The sequence below is a fragment of the Mobula birostris genome, chromosome 11 (genome assembly GCF_030028105.1).
Source record: "Mobula birostris isolate sMobBir1 chromosome 11, sMobBir1.hap1, whole genome shotgun sequence".
In the NCBI taxonomy this organism is placed as follows: domain Eukaryota; kingdom Metazoa; phylum Chordata; class Chondrichthyes; order Myliobatiformes; family Myliobatidae; genus Mobula; species Mobula birostris.
The window spans coordinates 88,711,849-88,730,854 of record NC_092380.1 but is presented as its reverse complement, the minus strand read 5'-3'; the positions used below and the strand labels follow the sequence as shown (position 1 = coordinate 88,730,854).

The 19,006-nt window shown below is 39.2% G+C and overlaps 1 protein-coding gene across 1 annotated transcript in view; it reads right to left on the bottom strand.

The window, feature by feature from the left end:
* Nucleotides 1-4,493: 4,493 nt before the first annotated feature.
* The window catches only part of LOC140205243 (very-long-chain 3-oxoacyl-CoA reductase-A-like), a 162,319-nt gene continuing 147,806 nt past the window's right edge, over nucleotides 4,494-19,006 (bottom strand). The window contains exons 10-11 of the mRNA XM_072272682.1: nucleotides 15,354-15,503; nucleotides 4,494-6,257 (exon numbers count right to left, since the gene is read on the bottom strand). Of these exons, the coding sequence (XP_072128783.1) occupies nucleotides 6,144-6,257; nucleotides 15,354-15,503 (264 nt within the window). The 3' untranslated portion in view covers nucleotides 4,494-6,143. The remainder of the gene's footprint in view (nucleotides 6,258-15,353; nucleotides 15,504-19,006) is intronic.

Here is a 19,006-nt window from a genome sequence, read left to right as displayed (position 1 = left end):
ACATATTAATTTAGTACATGTAAAATTGTTTTGAGTAGATTGAAATACCTACTCAAATTTGGTCTGGTGTTCAAAATCACTCTATTCCCCACTTCCACACAGTGGGAGTTGTTTAACCAGATCCTGCTCCTTTGAATAGACTGAAATATTAAATTATTTTCTCAACGGCTGAAGCAGTTTCTGTGGTTTTCGGTCTGCTATTGAATCTATATGTGGTCAGCTTTTCAGTTTTGTAATCTCAAATGTTGTGCAATTAAAAAAATTAAATTTTACATATGTACACAGAAAGGTTTGATCACCAAAGGTAAATTAAAAATGCAGCCCACTTCAGCTCATTGCTATAAAAAAAAAAGCTGGTAGAATTACTGAAAAAAATATCCACTAGATAGTGATTCTAAAGGTTACAAGAGATGGGTTGGAGATGGTGATATATTGGTTGCCACTTTTCAGAATTTCATGGATTCTCAGAGAATCTACGGACTCACTCACTTTCAAGGAGTCTCTACAACTCCTGTTCTCAGTACTATTTACTTTTCTTATTTTTTTTATATATAGCTGCACGGTTTGTCTTCTTTTACACATTGGTTGCTCACCAGTCTTTGGGTGTAGTTTTTCATTTATTCTATTGTGGTTCTTTGTTCTCCTGCGAATATCTACAAGAAAATTAAATTTCAAGTTGGTATATGGTAACATATTCATAACTTGTTAATAAATTCTCTTTGAGTTCCAACAGATTGGAAGCAGCATATACTTATTATTTGGATAAATAGAAGGAAGACAGGGGTCTAAGAGACTTCTGAGGCCCATGTCTGTCAGAGTTGACCATGGATATTTGCACCCTAGCTGTCTAGATACACAAGCAGTACAATATGGAGAGCAACCTGCTGCCCATGTAGCAAGCACCCCCTCTCCACACATCTGATGAACCCAAAGGAATGGCAGAGACCAATACAGTTTGGTACCAGAAGCATTGCAGGAGTTGCCAGTCAGCATTGAACTCAATTTTCGATTGCCTTAGGGACTCCAGCTCTGGATGTTTCCCTCAGGGTTTACTCCCGAAGCCTTCCCCATGAGTGGGTATAGCTGCAAGGCAGTGGAGGTTTGAGATCAGAGTTTTCCTACTCCTAGATGAGCTGCCAACCACGGCTGATGAGCCCCATCTACCCGAGGCAACTGATTTTAAGGTGCCAGTAACCTGCCTTTGACCCTTCTGCCAGTAGAAGCAGTTCCGATGAGTTTAGCAGCTAAGCCACACGTGAAGGCCAGAAGATGGACCAGGTTATCAGAGGCTATTTGAGGTGCATGCCACTGGGAGCTTTGTCCTCATTACCAAACCCATCTATAACAACCTTAAGAAGCCAAGGTCTCTTAGGTGTATCTAAGAGAATAGCTAGCCTAAAATTAGTAAGGCTATAGATGGATCAATGTCATTGATTGAAAGTTTAGAGAAATGAGGCAAATACAGGTATATGAAACAAGCTTAGGTAGACATGTTGGTCAGCATTAACGAGTTGGCCTGCTTCCATTCTGTATGACCCTATTGGTAAGAAATAAACAGGGTGACTTAGAAAATAACAGATGCTACACAAGATTATTAAATAAAGTCCAGTCTGTAAGGTACTGTTGTAAGTTGAGGACTGATTAATTGTCAGAATAAAAAAAAAGGATATTTTTGGATTGAGTAGCTGTGGTGATTATTTCTGAGGTCCAGTTGTTCATAATTTATAGAAATGATTTGGTTGGGGGAGCAAGTGTAATAACATACAAAATTGATTATACTTTGGTGGGCTGCAATATGATTTGTAAGAAAGATGCAGAAGGGCAGGGGAGGGGGAAGTTATAGAGATGTGTGAATGGGCAAAAGGGTAGAAGGAATAAAATTTTAAAAATGAGTTCTTTGCCTTTTTTATAATAATGATAGAGTAAAATGTGTTGATGTGCAGTGGGTCTCCTCGTTCTTGAATCAAAGAATATATGGTATCACTTTAGATACTGATCAAGATTTATAACAGTGCACTGTCATGATATCCAGCAAGTGAAACATAAAATATGTTGAGGAATCTTGACAGTGTGGATGGAGGGGAAGTTTCCTTTTAGGTGAAAATGCAGAAAATTCCAGGCAGATGGAGGTAAAAGTTTCTCAAGCGCCAATGTAGAGTTTGAATTTTAAAGTCACCTGATAAATGAGGGATTGAAATGCAAGCTGGGGCATTTGAGTTTGTCCATGACATGAGAAAACAAAAGCTGTTGTATTTTCAAACCTAAGAGTGGTATTTGATCTGGCAGAAGTCGAATCAGGTTTAGCACTACTGACAGATGTTGTGAAATTTGTTGTTTTGAAGCAGTACATAATTACTACACACAATATAAAAAAAGTGAAAAAAGAGCAAAATAATGAGGTAGTGTTCATAGATGTTTTGACTCCAAAGTCTTTAAAAACTACATTTAGGAAGACCACATGACTAAAATTGGTGTCCCTTTGCAAGCTTAGTTTCCTTTAGGTGTTTGCAGTCAAATGTGGCTGTGATATAAGAGTGCATTGCTCAGCTGCAGAAGTCAACTTTTAATTTAGTATTAACAGATTTAATCAGGAACTTGTACTCCAAGAGCGGGGTTTGGAAAACACCGTCACTGCGAAGAGACAATGCAAGCATATTATCTTGAATATATGAATATAGCTAGCACATCTTGCATTTGTGCACAAACAGCCAGCTTCAGAAAAATGGTCCAACTGGCATGTAATAACAAGGCATCCACCTCCAATGTACAGTATTTGTTGTTGTGGAGTAATCAGTATAATTTCAGTTATGCCATGATGCTACAATTGCAGTCAGGACCACAATTGCTGACAAAGATCACTAATCTGTTTGTTTCAATGCTGCATGGCCGGAAATGATCTTCATTGACATTGCTGAACTCATCAATTCTACAGTGGCCATTGTAAAAGTGAATAAAATTACACCAGCAATACACAACAGAAACACATTAAAGGCCTTGTGCTTATCCAGTTAAAAAGCTTATGGACTACATAACAACATGCTTTTAATTATAGCAGGGGTAGACTTGTAAATTGAGAACATATCCCAAAGGATACCATAAAGAAAATTAGTCCAGCTTTTCTAAGTTAAGGAATACCAGTTTTATTCCCTATTAAATGATTCACAGAAACATAAAAATAGTGTTTCACAAATAAGATGCTTTATTGTGTTGGTTGCACAGATTAACCTGAAACAGTTCTCATTGATGAAATCAAACAAGTTCTGCAATACTAGTTACAGCTGAATTGACAAAATTTATCTCATCTATTTTGCACACTTTGGACATAAAGACAACCCTGCATTTATTCAGCTCACCAAATCTGCAATACAACCCAAATTGAACACAAACTTATATTTAATCAGTTCAGCACCATTGCATCGGTATTGCATGTTTAGAAACATCCAGAACTTAACACCACCACAATTTACTTTACACAGATTAGAAAGAATATCATAATGACCCACATAAATACATGTGTCCCATTTCAGGATTACTTTGAGCAAATCTAAAACCAGGTTATCAGTTGTATATAAACCAATAATTTTGTTCTTCATGCTTGCAATTAGTAGCAACAGAGTTTTTAATTTCAGAACCACATATCCAGCAATGTATCAGATTGAAAGCCACTTTGCAAAAAATAAGTGCCATAATGCCATAATTTTGAGTATTTTAGTCACTTAGATTACATAACTCAGAAGTTTCTGTTTTGTATTAGATATTAAGTAGAAACCACATTCAGAATTTGAAGACATTTACAGACATGGATGAAGAACTCCATAAATGTTTCATTATTATTCACATGCTCACACCTTGGCTGACATAAGAATTACAGAACTGCTATTAGTATATTTTTTTTTGGGAAGACTGGGGGTAAGAAATCTTTCAACATCATAATTTGATTATGATATAAATTCCTCCAGAATTTGGGATAAGCACAAGTATGCAGAGAAGTCACTGGTAAACCATGGAAACTAAGTTATTAATGACATGTTGTAATTCCACAGAGAAGTAGGTTCAACTCAGTGATTCAGGTCAACATGATGGATTTAACTATAACTATACGAATATAACTTTGAGGTTATATTTTATGGATAAAGCCAACAAGTCCGAAAAACATCTGTGAACAAAGAACCTCTCTCCTTTCCAATGGCACTTGCATTTATCAACCCCTATGTTCACAAAATCAGATACTAATACTTCAATAACAGAAAACAAGATGTGAACCAATATTTATGCACAAAATACAAGAAATCTATAAGTTGTTTTAAGCAATTTAAACTCAACATTTTTGCTATATGTTTGAAATTTGCATGAATCAAGACATGGATTAAAAAATAAGATTTAAAAATGCCTTGACTACAGCTTTTTATTTAAGTTAGCAAAAAAAATACAATATAAATACCTGTAGGAAGAGGTGCAGTCGACGTTTCAGGCCGAGACCCTTCATCAGGACATGAGTCCTGACGAAGGGTCTTGGCCTGAAACGTCGACTGCACCTCTTCCTACAGATGCTGCCTGGCCTGCTGCGTTCACCAGCAACTTTGATGTGTGTTGCTTAAATTTCCAGCATCTGCAGAATTCCTGTTGTTTGCAATATAAATACCTGCTATTTGAGTTCAAATTCTATTCTGAGTAGGAGTGTTGTGGAAACTGGTAACACTGAGTAAAAACTGGATGTCAGTTTCTAAGTATAAAGTAACCAATTACTTTTGAAAACTAAGTGAGGTGGTCAAAACAAATATTTATAGGACAGCCAAATGACTCAAATCAAGAACTGGAGTTGCACGTAATTCAAAAGCTTTTTTGCACCAAATCCAAGAACTATTCAATAGCACTCATTGGGAAAAGCAATCTGAAATCACTAACTGCAGATTGAGCATGAAAAATTCTTGTATAATTTTCTATGTAACTAACAGCATTAACTTTGATTCTGTAAGTATCAGAAATGCAGCCAGATGTGATCAGTGAAAAGTTACTGCCAGGAAAGTCAACCTGCAACCAAGTAAAATCAGTATTTTTCAAATCCTTTTTAATCTACATTTTGATCAGTAGTAATATCCAACCACAAACAAGAGAAAATCTGCAGATGCTTAGTTTTGTGAAAGGGGCACCGACTTCTGTAAGTCGCAAAATCTGGCAAAACACTAATTTATCACAAGCTCATTATCACCTAATATTGTTATCCAACTATAATTTAAGGTCTCATTTGAAAACATTTATGCTAAGGAAGTTCTTTAAATGTTAATAGTATTTATCTTTACATTACTTAAGATATTTTTATGGTTTCACTCCATAAACAGACACATGCATCAATTAAGGAAACATTAAAATGTTTTGTGTAATAATGGAATAATAATTCTGCTTCAGGACATACCAGACGTGACTATGATACCTGTTTTAAACACACTTTAAAATAAATGGAAAAGGATTGTGAATTATGCTTCCAGTATATACCACGAGTGCCCAAGAATGGTCCCAACATAATCAAGTACTTTTCAGTTATTTAAATGTGTACACTTCAGAAAGTAACAATTGCAATGCAAATAAACAAATTTATCTGGATAAATTGTGTTCAATTTCCAAAAACCATTTATCCAAGATCTCTTAATTTCAGAGATAATGCTTATATTGAATAATTTTCTACATTAAATCAGATACATGTATCAGAGCATTTTCTTCAGACATCTTTATTATACCTTTCCAAGCCTCTGTCACTGATGCAGATTGGGGAGATTTGACCAGGATTGTATTGGTCAAAACTTTTTTTCTTTTAAATAGGTGCTGTTTCTGGCAACAGCCATGCAATCTAGTGAAAATTATTTCCTCTACACCAATGCCAGAATTAAATTTTGTGGATAACACTTTGCTTACCTGTGTAATTTTACTGAACAGCAGACTTTTCTGCCGGGTCTTTACAAAACTAAATGCAAATATAATCCTAGGCATAAGAAAAATTTTTGAAAAGTAACAAATTAAAAATCTCCCAATTTGGTCCTTAGAGCTGTTTCACCAAGTTGTACTTTAAGCCAATTTTTTTTTGTCATGCTTCACATAATAAAAGATCACAATTTCCTTGGACTTCTTGATCAACTTGGACATTCTGATCAATCCCCTTTTTCTTTCAGCTTCTTAAGTGAACGAGCACGGATACTCTTGTTCATCTTCATGCTCAACTTCATTGACAGAGAAACTGGAAGCACAGATGAAATAATCCAACCCTGGGAAAAATTTAAAATATTATTTAATTTATTCTGTTTTGAAGCAATAAAAAGGTTTGATAAAGAAAGGTTTAGCATGAAATAAATTCAAATTTTATAACAGAACATTTGACATGTGTAATAACTGATGCAGACCCTGATTTTGGAATTAAATTTAAACTCGAATGTTACTCATGGAAGTTTGTCTTCTGGGGCAGAATATAAATAAGACAATGCATTGGCAAGTGACATATTTTAGTACCTTTTGCAATTATTTTAAAGTTACAAAATATCAAATATATAAAGTATATAAAGGAAAAGTTGCTGATACTTTTTGTAAAGCCTTGTAGATGGTTGAAATATGGAATTTATAGACCTAGTAGAGAGGAATATGACTGGCCATAAGGTTAAAGACCATGCTGGTGTACAAATACTGGATTGGCTAAATGGCCTCTACATTGTAAGGAAATGTTTGAACTACTGACTCTGATTATGTTAGTATATTGACAATTTTCACAGAAATGCAGGAAATTGACTTGGGATGAAAGGAACTATGAGAGATAAAAAAAAAACAAAGGAAATGAAGTTTATAAACTTTCATTTTTTTCTCTGCATTCATTTTAGAAAGCTAATTTCATAGCACTAAGGTGATATGCCAGTGTTACATAGATCCAGTGAAATGACATTTTAAGTGTACATTGAATTAATAAAAACCCAACATGAACACAGGAAGCATTTTAGATAATGTTTTCACTGGCCAACGTTTTTGGAAATTTCCCCATATACAGAAAAGTCAAAATTTCCCACAAGCAGTTCAGAGCATAGTGGGGACATCTACTGGACAAAGGCATCCTGTGGTACTACTTGAAGAGCAGGCCATTTTTAAATCTTCTAAAATCTGTCTCTCAGATTAAAACTTCAAATGGATGTGTCAGCAATATAAAAACATGGATGCCATAATTCTTAAATCAAATCAAAACTCAGATCAAACCAGCATCATGCTACACAAACACAAGGAATTCTTCAGATGCTGGAAATTCAAGCTTCACACATCAAAGTTGCTGGTGAACGCAGCAGGCCAGGCAGCATCTCTAGGAAGAGGTACAGTCAACGTTTCGGGCTGAGACCCTTCGTCAGGATGAAGGGTCTCGGCCCGAAACGTCAACTGTACCTCTTTCTAGAGATGTGGCCTGGCCTGCTGAGTCCACCAGCAACTTTGATGTGTCATGCTACACAGAAGTTTTCATGATATTACATACCAGCAGCAATAGACCACAAACTGAGTCAGGGTTTAATGTTAAACACAATATTTATTAGCATTTACTCAAAATCTGGAAAATTAAACAAACTACTCTTCTAAACAGAAGTTAACAGTGTTATGCGTTTGTGGCTCCTAAACCATCAAGTTTAGGAACAGTTCGTAAAGTTTAAATTCTTAAAGTTCTTAACTTCTTAAATTACTAAATGACAAATAAAAGAGGACTGCGTGTCCTCATAATCTAAAAAAAAAATGGCAAGCTGAAAAGTTCCAGTAATCCATAGAATAGATGAGGGGAGAAACTTGTAATTCCACATTAAAATGCAACAAGGAGGTGATCATGAAGAATTCCACAGGTTTCACGTTGGGAAAATGAAGTAGCAGTTACAGAAGATGTCAGCCGTTGAGTTGCGTTCCGAAATCCACGTAGAGATATTACAAGGTGACAGTCCAAGTGGACACCACATAACACACCCGAGTCCATGTGTAAGGGTTAATGAAAGTGGTCACCAGAGAATACTCCAAAAATCCATGTATGGATCATATAGAGTGACAGTCACATATTCAATATGCACTGTGTGCCGCTCATTCACCCAATCCTTTGGGAAAATATCAAACTTCACCCATTACTGTAGCGAGCTCCTGCTCGCAGTCCGAAGTCTTGTCTTGTCCTGTCCCCTCTCCCCCTCTGTGTCACAGCAGGCTGTCCGCATTTTGTTATATTAACGTTATACTCCCGCCTCATCCAGACGCTTAAAGTGACGCCCACAGTAAATGATACCTGTGGTCACATAACAATGAGAACTAGTAAAAGCTAGAGAGAAACAAATTGAGTTGAAGAAATCAGGTGAGGAAGAAAGGAACTAAGTGGCAGGAGCTGCATCTCGTGCAGTTGCACATGAAGGCTATTCACATTGACTGGAGAGCGAACCAGAGCAAAGGAAAAAAAAAATGTCTCCTTAATGATTGATTTTCTTTGTGGTATCCAAAACTTCAATGAGTGTAACATATTAAATAGTCTATGTGGATTTTAAACGTCCTACATGACAGCGTGGTCAGAGAAGTAAAGCCCAAGAGATGTAAATAAACGTAACAGCTTTGTCTAAAAATTAGCTCAGTGTGAGAAGGGAAAATGTAATGATCAATGAAACTTCAGTTTATACAATGAGGTTTGAAATCTCACCAATAGTTCCCCTGTTTTAAGATGCATGTTAACTGTCACTTAAGGGAAAAACCATGTCCTTTTCCAGTTTGCTCTTGTTAATCCAGACTAATGTGGTTAACATTTAATTGCCCTTAGAACACAAACTACTGAAAGGCAAACAGGTATTAAATAGAGGCCTAAACAGCAAATACTGTGCATGAATCACGTTGTTCCCTTCAAGATATAACAAGACTAACACTAACTTTTTTACTTCCCACTGCCTAGGAGCTCTAACATATTCTAAGTAAAATTGACTTGTATATCTTTCCAATAAGAATTTTGCCTAGTTACAAACCACCTCTTCTATACTTAGGGAAAACAAGAAGCAAATTGCATGGAGGCTTTGTGTAATACTCCTAAAAGGTCTATAAGCCAGATCCAGAGATTTCAAATAAACTTTTAGTTTAAAGTCTTCATCCCATTTGGTCTCTTATGTTGATAAAATGAAGAACATAGAATAGTACAGCACAGTACAGGCCCTACAGCCCACAATGTTGTGCCGACCCTCAAACCCTGCCTCCCATATAAGCCCCCACCTTAGATTCCTCCATATACCTGTCCAGCAGTCTCTCAAACTTCACTAGTGTATCTGCCTCCACCACTGACTCAGGCAGTGCATTCCACGCACCAACCACTGTGAGTAAAAAAGCTTCCTCTAATATCCCCCTTGAACTTCCCACCTCTTACCTTAAAGCCATGTCCTCTTGTATTGAGCAATGGTGCCCTGGGGAAGAGGCGCTGGCTATCCACTCTGTCTATTCCTCTTAATATCTTGTACACCTCTATCATGTCTCCTCTCATCCTCCTCCTCTCCAAAGAGTAAAGCCCTAGCTCCCTTAATCTCTGATCATAATGCATACTCTCTAAACCAGGCAGCATCCTGATAAATCTCCTCTGTACCCTTTCTAATGCTTCCACATCCTTCCTATAGTGAGGTGACCAGAACTGGACACAGTACTCCAAGTGTGGCCTAACCAGAGTTTAATAGAGCTGCATCATTACATCGCGACTCTTAAACTCTAACCCTCGACTTATGAAAGCTAACACCCCATAAGCTTTCTTAACTGTCCTATCCACCTGTGAGGCAACTTTCAGGGATCTGTGGACATGTACCCCGAGATCCCTCTGCTCCTCCACACTACCAAGTATCCTGCCATTTACTTTGTACTCTGCCTTGGAGTTTGTCCTTCCAAAGTGTACCACCTCACACTTCTCTGGGTTGAACTCCATCTGCCACTTCTCAGCCCACTTCTGCATCCTATCAATGTCTCTCTGCAATCTTTGACAATCCTCTACACTATCTACAACACCACCAACCTTTGTGTCGTCTGCAAACTTGCCAACCCACCCTTCTACCCCCACATCCAGGTCGTTAATAAAAATCACGAAAAGTAGAGGTCCCAGAACAGATCCTTGTGGGAGACCACTAGTCACAATCCTCCAATCTGAATATACGCCCTCCACCACCACCCTCTGCCTTCTGCAGGCAAGCCAATTCTGAATCCACCTGGCCAAACTTTCCTGGATCCCATGCCTTCTAACTTTCTGAATAAGCCTACCATGTGGAACCTTGTCAAATGCCTTACTAAAATCCATATAGATCACATCCACTGCACTACTCTCATCTATATGCCTGGTCACCTCCTCAAAGAACTCTATCAGGCTTGTTAGACACGATCTGCCTTTCACAAAGCCATGCTGACTGTCCCTGATCAGACCATGATTCTCTAAATACCCATAGATCCTATCTCTAAGAATCTTTTCCAACAGCTTTCCCACCGCAGTCGTAAGGCTCACTGGTCTATAATCACCAGGACTATCCCTACTACCTTTTTTGAACAAGGGAACAATGTTCGCCTCCCTCCAATCCTCCGGTCCCATTCCCGTGGACAACGAGGACATAAGGATCCTAGCCAGAGGCTCAGCAATCTCTTCTCTCGCGTCATGGAGCAGCCTGGGGAATATTCCGTCAGACCCCGGGGACTTATCTATCCTAATGTATTTTAACAACTTCAACACCTCCTCTCCCTTAATATCAACATGCTCCAGAACATCAACCTCACTCATATTGTCCTTACCATCATCAAGTTCCCTCTCATTGGTGAATACCGAAGAGAAGTATTCATTGAGGACCTCGTTCACTTCCACAGCCTCCTGGCACATCTTCCCACCTTTATCTCTAATTGGTCCTACCTTCACTCCTGTCATCCTTCTTTTCTTCACATAATTGAAGAATGCCTTGGGGTTTTCCTTTACCCTACTCGCCAAGGCCTTCTCAGGCCCCCTTCTTGCTCTTCTCAGCCCCTTCTTAAGCTCCTTTCTTGCTATATTCCTCAATAGACCCATCTGATCCTTGCTTCCTAAACCTCATGTATGCTGCCTTCTTCCACCTAACTAGATTTTCCACCTCACTCGTCACCCATGGTTCCTTTACCCTACCATTCTTTATCTTCCTCACCGGGACAAATTTATCCCTTACATCCCGCAAGAGATCTCTAAACATCGACCGCATGTCCATAGTACATTTCCCTGCAAAAACATCATCCCAATTCACACCCGCAAGTTCTAGCCTTATAGCCTCATAATCTGCCTTTCCCCAATTAAAAATTTTCCTGTCCTCTTTGATTCTATCCTTTTCCATGATAATTATAAAGGCCAGGGAGCGGTGGTCACTGTCCCCCAGATGCTCACCCACTGAGAGATCTGTGACCTGACCCGGTTCATTACCTAGTACTAGATCTAGTATGGCATTCCCCCTGGTCGGCCTGTCCACATACTGTGACAGGAATCCATCCTGGACACACTTAACAAACTCTGCCCCATCTAAACCCTTGGAACTAATCAGGTGCCAATCAATATTAGGGAAGTTAAAGTCACCCATGATAACAACCCTGTTATTTTTGCACCTTTCCAAAATCTGCCTCCCAATCTGCTCCTCTGTATCTCTGCTACTACCAGGGGGCCTATACAATACCCCAGTAGAGTAACTGCTCCCTTCCTGTTCCTGACTTCCACCCATATTGACTCAAAAGAGGATCCTGCTACATTACCCACCCTTTCTGTAGCTGTAATAGTATCCCTGACCAGTAATGCCACCCTTCCTCCCCTTTTTCCGCCCTCTCTATCCCTTTTAAAGCACTGAAATCCAGGAATATTGAGAATCCATTCCTGCCCTGGTGCCAGCCAAGTCTCTGTAATGGCCACTACATCATAATTCCATGTATGTATCCAAGCTCTCAGTTCATCACCTTTGTTCCTGATGCTTCTTGCATTGAGGTACACACATTTCAGCCCTTCTACCTTACTGTCTTTACACCGTTTATTCTGCTTCTCTTTCCTCAAAGCCTCACTGTATGTTAGATCTGGCTTTACTCCATGCACTTCTTTCACTGCTCTATCGCTCTGGGTCCCATCCCCCTCGCAAATTAGTTTAAACCCTCCGGAACCATGCTAGCAAACCTACCTGCGAGGATATTGCTCCCCCTCGAGTTCAGGTGCAACCCATCCAATCTGTACAGGTCCCACCTTCCCCAGAAGAGATCCCAATGATCTAAAAACCTAAAACCCTGCTCCCTGCACCAACTCCTCAGCCACGCATTCAACTGCCATCTCCTCCAATTCTTACCATCACTGTCACGTAGCAATGGCAGCAATCCTGAGAACGCCACCCTTGAGGTCCTGTTCTTCAGCCTCCTGCCTAATTCCCGAAACTCACACTTCAGGACCTCATCCCTCTTCCTGCCTATGTCGTTGGTCCCAACATGTATCACGACTTCTGGTTGCTTTTCCTCTCGTACCAGGATGTCATGCACCCGGTCAGAGACATCCCAGACCCTGGCACCCGGGAGGCAACAAACCATGTGGGTGTCCTTCTCACATCCACAAATCTCCTGTCTGCTCCCCTGACTATAGAGTCTCTAATGACGACAGCTCTCCTCTTCTCCGTCCCACCTTTCTGCACCACTGGGTCAGACTCAGTGCCGGAGGCCCTGCCACCGTGGCTCACACCTGGCCGGTCGTCCCTGCCAACAGTATCCAGGACGGTCAACTTATTATTCAGGGGAATGGCTACAGGGGTGCTCTGCACTATCTGTCTGCTCACCCTCACTTTCCCCCCTCTGACCGTCACCCAACGACCTGCTTCCGACAGCCTAGGTGCGACTACCTCCCTGTGGCTCTCATCTATGACTGCCTCATTCTCCCTTATGAGTCGAAGGTCATCCAGTTGCTACTCCAGATTCCTTACACGGTCTTCCAGATCGCCCAGCTGTATGCACTTCTGGCAGATGTGACTCTGCGGGAGAGGGGAGTTCCCCCAAGACTGCCACATCTCACATGAGAGGCACATCACCATCTCAGGAGACATTGTAAAAACTAACTGCAAGCTAGCTTGTCCTCCGCCTCTTCTCGTCGAAGCCTCTCGAGTCAAAGCCTCAAAGCTCCACTCCTTCACTGGCCCACTCGTGCACTGGCGGCTTCGCTTGAGCTATCCCTCTGTTTATCTGTTTGAGCTTTTCAAAATGTTTGGTCACCTGACCTCAACAGCCCAATCAGGTGTTTTCTGCTGAGTCTGAGCTATTCAAATCCTGATTGTCTAATCAACGGCTTTCTGCTGATCTATTCAAATCTTGATTGACTTGATTGCACAGACCAACTGCCAGAATCTCTCCAGTCAAAGCCTCAAAGCTCCACTCCTTCACTGGCCCACTCACGCACTGGCCGCTTTCCACTCAATAGAAGTTTGAGGAACATAACCTTTTCTTTTGATTAAGCACACTACAATCTTTGGGCTTCTATCAACTACTACAAATAAACCCGTCCCATCAAACATTCTATGGGCCAGGGGCTCCCAACCTTTCTTATGCCATGGATGCCTACCATTAACTGAGGGGTCTGTGGGCCCCAGGTTGGGAACCCCTGCTCTAGACCCATCTTATCCTGGAAACTACACACTTTTGTCTTGCATTATCACCCCTATTGTCACAGGCTATTCCATTATAATAATTCTCTTACATATACATGGAAATATTTCAATCCTACCACACTAACCGAGATATTTAAAGTTCAAGTAATAACTAAATATTGAACCAGTAACTGTGAACATCAAAACTAAAGGATGATCGTACAATTCATCTCCTTCATTAAGGTCCTTGCAGAAAGATATTTGCCATTCTTACCTGGTAAGGACTATATGCTGCTCCAGACCCTCACCACTGTGTTCACTTAGCTACACTGATTTGGCCTAGCAGACAACTCATTCAACAGGTAGTAAGCGATGAACAGTACCTTGCTGGGTTTGTCAGCAACACTCACATCCTGCTACTGCAATAATGGTTGCATAGACTTTTCTGAATTTAGAGTGTACCTGCTTTGTTGCAACTTAAAGCTGTTTACCTTTAACACTTTTCAATTCTCATTAAGGTCATTGACCAAAGGTCTTTCCCTTGCATGCTGCCTGGCATGTCTGAACAATGGTGCTGTGCAGGATTACTGTGGTGAAGCTGTGGAATTCTTTGCCACAGGCAGCTGTGGAGACCAAGTGGTTATGTATATTTAAGGCAGAGGTTGATAGATTCTTGATTGGTCAGGGCATGAAGGGATATGGGGAGAAGGCAGGAGATTGAGGAAAATTGGATCAGTCATGATGAAATAGTGGAGCAGACTTGATAGGCCAAATGGCCTAATTCTGCTCCTATATCCTATGGTCTTATTGGCTAAAGCAGAAATTTAGTGGCGGAGGATTCAACTACTAATTAAAACTGAACAATTGTCAATAAAGGTAGCACATTTGATGTAGGATATAGGACAGACCAAGTCTCACAAGCCAAGCCAATCAGGTATAACAGCCATTGAAATTAAGGGTCTGCAGCAACAGATAAGTGTGTTAAAATGCTTAAATTGTACATTTTATATACCTAGAACTTGCTTTCAGGATGTCAAGGTTAATGGGACTCAGAATTTTAGACAAGTATTTGACTGAAAGTCTCAATGATCATTTCCTATAAATGTACATCGTTGAACGCCTAAGCTGTTAATCACAGGCAGTGATTTTGACTTTCAAAGCAGACATGAAAAGATGCAGTGGCAATAATGCAAAAAAAAAGTTTCAGTCTGAGAGATGACAAATAGTTAAATTCATTTTCTTGCTGAATTCATTATAATTTTAGGAATTTTGCTTAATAGACTGTGCAAGTTTAACAATAAAAATTGACACTAGAAACAGACATAATACTCCCTTGGTCTGTATTTTCCCTCAAGCATAGGAACAGAGCCACAAATATCTTAAGTTAAAAAAAACTAAACATCAACTTAACAGAAGTCAATTGAGATTACAGGCTGAGAGACACAACCCAGTGTGGTTCTATTAGCAGTTTATTTTAAACTGCAATGAAAAACATACAACAAGGAGAATGACATTCACGAGCATCTCCAATTTCAAAAGGTCAACGAATAACCAGTCACACATTAAAAATAGCAACCTGTCCAGTTTTTTGGACAAAAAGACTGCCAATATCCAAACCACATGGTAGCCATCTAATCATACCCAAAATACTTTACAACACAAAATAATACAGGAAAATTAAATATTTTAAAGACGCATTAAAACAAATTGCATAACTAATGGGGGGGGGGGGGGAGAAATCGGCTTTCTTACCTTTATTGCATGTGGTAAATAACCATTTGTCTGCATTTGAAGGCCAACTGTGTTTAAAGCAGCTTTTACATATGTTTCTGGACTTGGTACAGCCACACCTGATTTACGTATCTTACTCAATTTTGTTGTCACAAAGAATGGAAGTATGCTCTAAAACAAAGAAAATACAATGTGAAAAGCCAGTTTAAGAATTCTAAAGCACAAATAAATTAGGAACAGGCCACTTTGGCCCTCAAGTGTGCATCGTTATTTAATAGGATAATGGCAAACTGATTATAACTTCATCCTCATTCTCCTTTATCTGCACAGTAACCTTTCAGCAACATAGTGCACTTAAAATACTAGTTTAAGAAACTCAGGAAAGGAAATTTTAATATTGACCACTAGATGGTGCAAATAAGGACCATCATGAGCCTTCATATTAGAAAGAACTCTTGGCTTTTAATTTAAAAGAAAGTTACATAAACTTTCTCTACAGTTATAAGAAAAACAACCAAATTTACTTTAAGCTAACAAAGATGATGTGTCTCCCAAGAGCAAATGAATGATTTGCACTCGGTATTCTGGATAAGTAACTAGTCCAAAGTAAATAAACAATATCTTTTAAAATAATGTTATTCTTAGTAATGCACAAGTTGCTAACAAACTCATTATTCATACAAATTGCCTTAAAAGTAGTGCTATGCCAACTTGACCTGCTGGAAAGAATGCAGCTGAAAGGAATTGCACCTGTTGCTTTGTTTCCATGAGTGGACAAGACCAGGGGCTGGCAGGTGCTATTTACCCAGTCTTGGCAACTTAACTCAGTGCATTTTGTAAATAGTACAAACTATAGCCAGTTAAATGGTGGCTGTGCAGTGAAACATTAGGGAGGTTTGGGCTCGGCTACTGACAACGATGGAGATGATTCTTAAATGGTTCAGCACAGACTAGATGGGCCAAATGGCCTGTTTCTGTGCTCTACTTTTCTGTGACTCCAATTTGCTTTCAACAGTTTAATTGTTCAGCATTCACAACTAGAGCTGGCAGAACTTTGATCTGACTCATAGGATAACGTGCCAATGACAGAAAAATGGAACACTTTCACCACAAGGATTGTATCATGCCACCATTTTATCTTTTTATTACTATGACTCTTAGCAATAGATAGATGGGCAAAGACTAAGTATAGTTTACTCTACACTACTGTGTTTGTTAGGTCTGTGACGTTACAAGTAGATTACTCTAAGTGTACAGTAAATTAGCCAAAGACCCTGCTGAAGGTGGTGATGTTTCTTTCATTAAGGAAGTTAAGGAAATTGATAAAACCATGTATGAACAAATTCAGAGTTCAAGTACTGTACATTTATTATCAAAGTATGCATTCAGTATACAACCTTGAGATGTGTCTTGCATACAGCCACAAAACAAAGAAACATAGAACCCGTTCAAAGAAAGAAGGAAACCACACAAGACCAAACACCCTACATCTCCGAATGTAAGTCCTCAGTGTTGTGCCAGTGGCTGCAGGCCACAGCTGCAGTCAGTACAGTGCTGAAGCACTCCCATCAAATCGTGTGAATAGTTAAAAAAAAACAAGAAATATGAAGTAGAGTCTCTGAAGCGAGTCCAAAACTATGGAGCACATTCAGCGCTGAGGCGAGCATTTCCATAGAAGCCCGATGGTTGCAGAGTACAGCCACTCCCGAACCTGGTGGTGTGCAACCCAAGACACCTGCACCTTCTGCCCACTGGCTGCAGTGAAAGAGACCAGTCTAACACAGACAGATGGCACTGAGCATCTATCTGTTCATCCTCTGCTATCATCCTCAATGATTTTAATCTTGCTCAATGTTTTAATTGGTGCAGAGTAATGGAGCCAACCACATGTTCATGTTCTACCATTAGGAATGGGCACAGAATCTCATCCATGCCCCAGGAAATCACAGATGTACCAGACCATTCAGTCTATCTTAAAATCCATTCTTAAAAGGGAAATTGCAGGCTGCAATCGATCATAGTTCAGAAGAAGTAGCATACTTAGAAGAGTAGCCAGTAGTTTTAGCTCTCAAACCTTCCAGGTGCCACTGCATCTTTCATTCAGACATTTCTTCTCCCTCCCCTTTGTTTTCAAGGCAAATAATACATTAACCGTTATTGCAAGTGAATTTCAGTAAGAGTACATTGAATCTCACTGGAACTGAAGAGTGCTCTGGTGAGAATGCACCTGGAATTCCTGGAATATACCTAGAATCAGGAAATCAACACCAAAATAAACTATAGAATATCTTAACAGATCTCAGAAATTCTCTCCTCAAAAGTGCTGTATTCAGTACATTTAAAAGAGAATGATTCCCTTAATGTTCAAAAATCTGCCAAAAATGTGGGAGTAATACAAGCAAGTTAAGTTCAGGTACAAAATCACCCAGTTTTACTAAATGGCAGAGCAGGTACCAGAAGTCAGACAGCCCATTGTTTTCTTAGGTTCTTTAACAGTTGCTGCAGAGAATTTATTATGGAATGCAGAGACATACACATGGCAAATCAAAGTGTTGCTAGGTTTCCTTACCTAAAAGATTAATAAAAATTAATTATACTATTGATAATCTGACTGCTATCTTGATTGCCTCTATGTTGCTTATACAAGGTATAATAACTGAAAATGAAATTCATGACTTGTCGCAATGGGATGAAAAGTCAGGTTGATAATTCCTTGATGAGTGAGGTAGAAATATTTTAATTTGCTTCCAAATGTCTGACAAGTCATGATGCTTTTGTCTTAGTATTACAGTTCAACTCTAAGAAAGCACAAATCTAGAATTAATTTCACTATATAGCTTTCGAAGTACTGCATCATCCTGTTATTTTGACATATCCAAGAAGGTCCAAGTTAAATATTCTGCAGTGTGAAGTTTGTTATATCTAATGTTTAAGTTGAGAAAGTGAAGTTTATTTTGATTTTAAACACTCCACGTTATCTTCTAGCATAAGGTGAACCATCTATTGGAGTGTTTGTTCTAACATAAACATGAAGCGAGGAGTAAGAATGAATGAGAGTTAATTTAGAAAGTTGATAATAACAAAAATTTTTCTTTTTAAATCTTTTTTATTGAGTTTCAAATTGATAAACATAACAATGATAATAATACAAAGAGATCAGGATTACATTAATAACAGTTAACGTACACAGACGCCGAGTAACATATTTAATTTAAACCTCCCAATCTCTTAATAACTGAACGTGAAAAAGATTCCAAAAAAAAAAGCTTTTACCCCCTATACTAAAAAAACAAAGACTGGGATGCCATATTTCATCGGGTAAAATCATTATTTGTCATTAACTCCGCTCCTCTACACACAAACAGAAAGTTATTAAGAAGGATTCGGAAAAGGTCAGCTTACATCATATGAAAATGCTGAATAAATGGCCTCCATGTTTCTTGAAAAGTAACCAAAGGATTGGTGGTACCATATAACAATTACAGCATGGAAACAGGCCACCTCCGCCCTTCTAGTCCGTGCCAAACTCTTACTCAGCCCATAACCCTCCATTCCTTTTCTGTCCATATACCTATCCAATTTAACTTTAAACAACAACATCGAACCTGCCTCAACCACTTCTGCTGGAAGCTCATTCCACACAGCTACCACTCTCTAAGTGAAGAAGTTCCCCC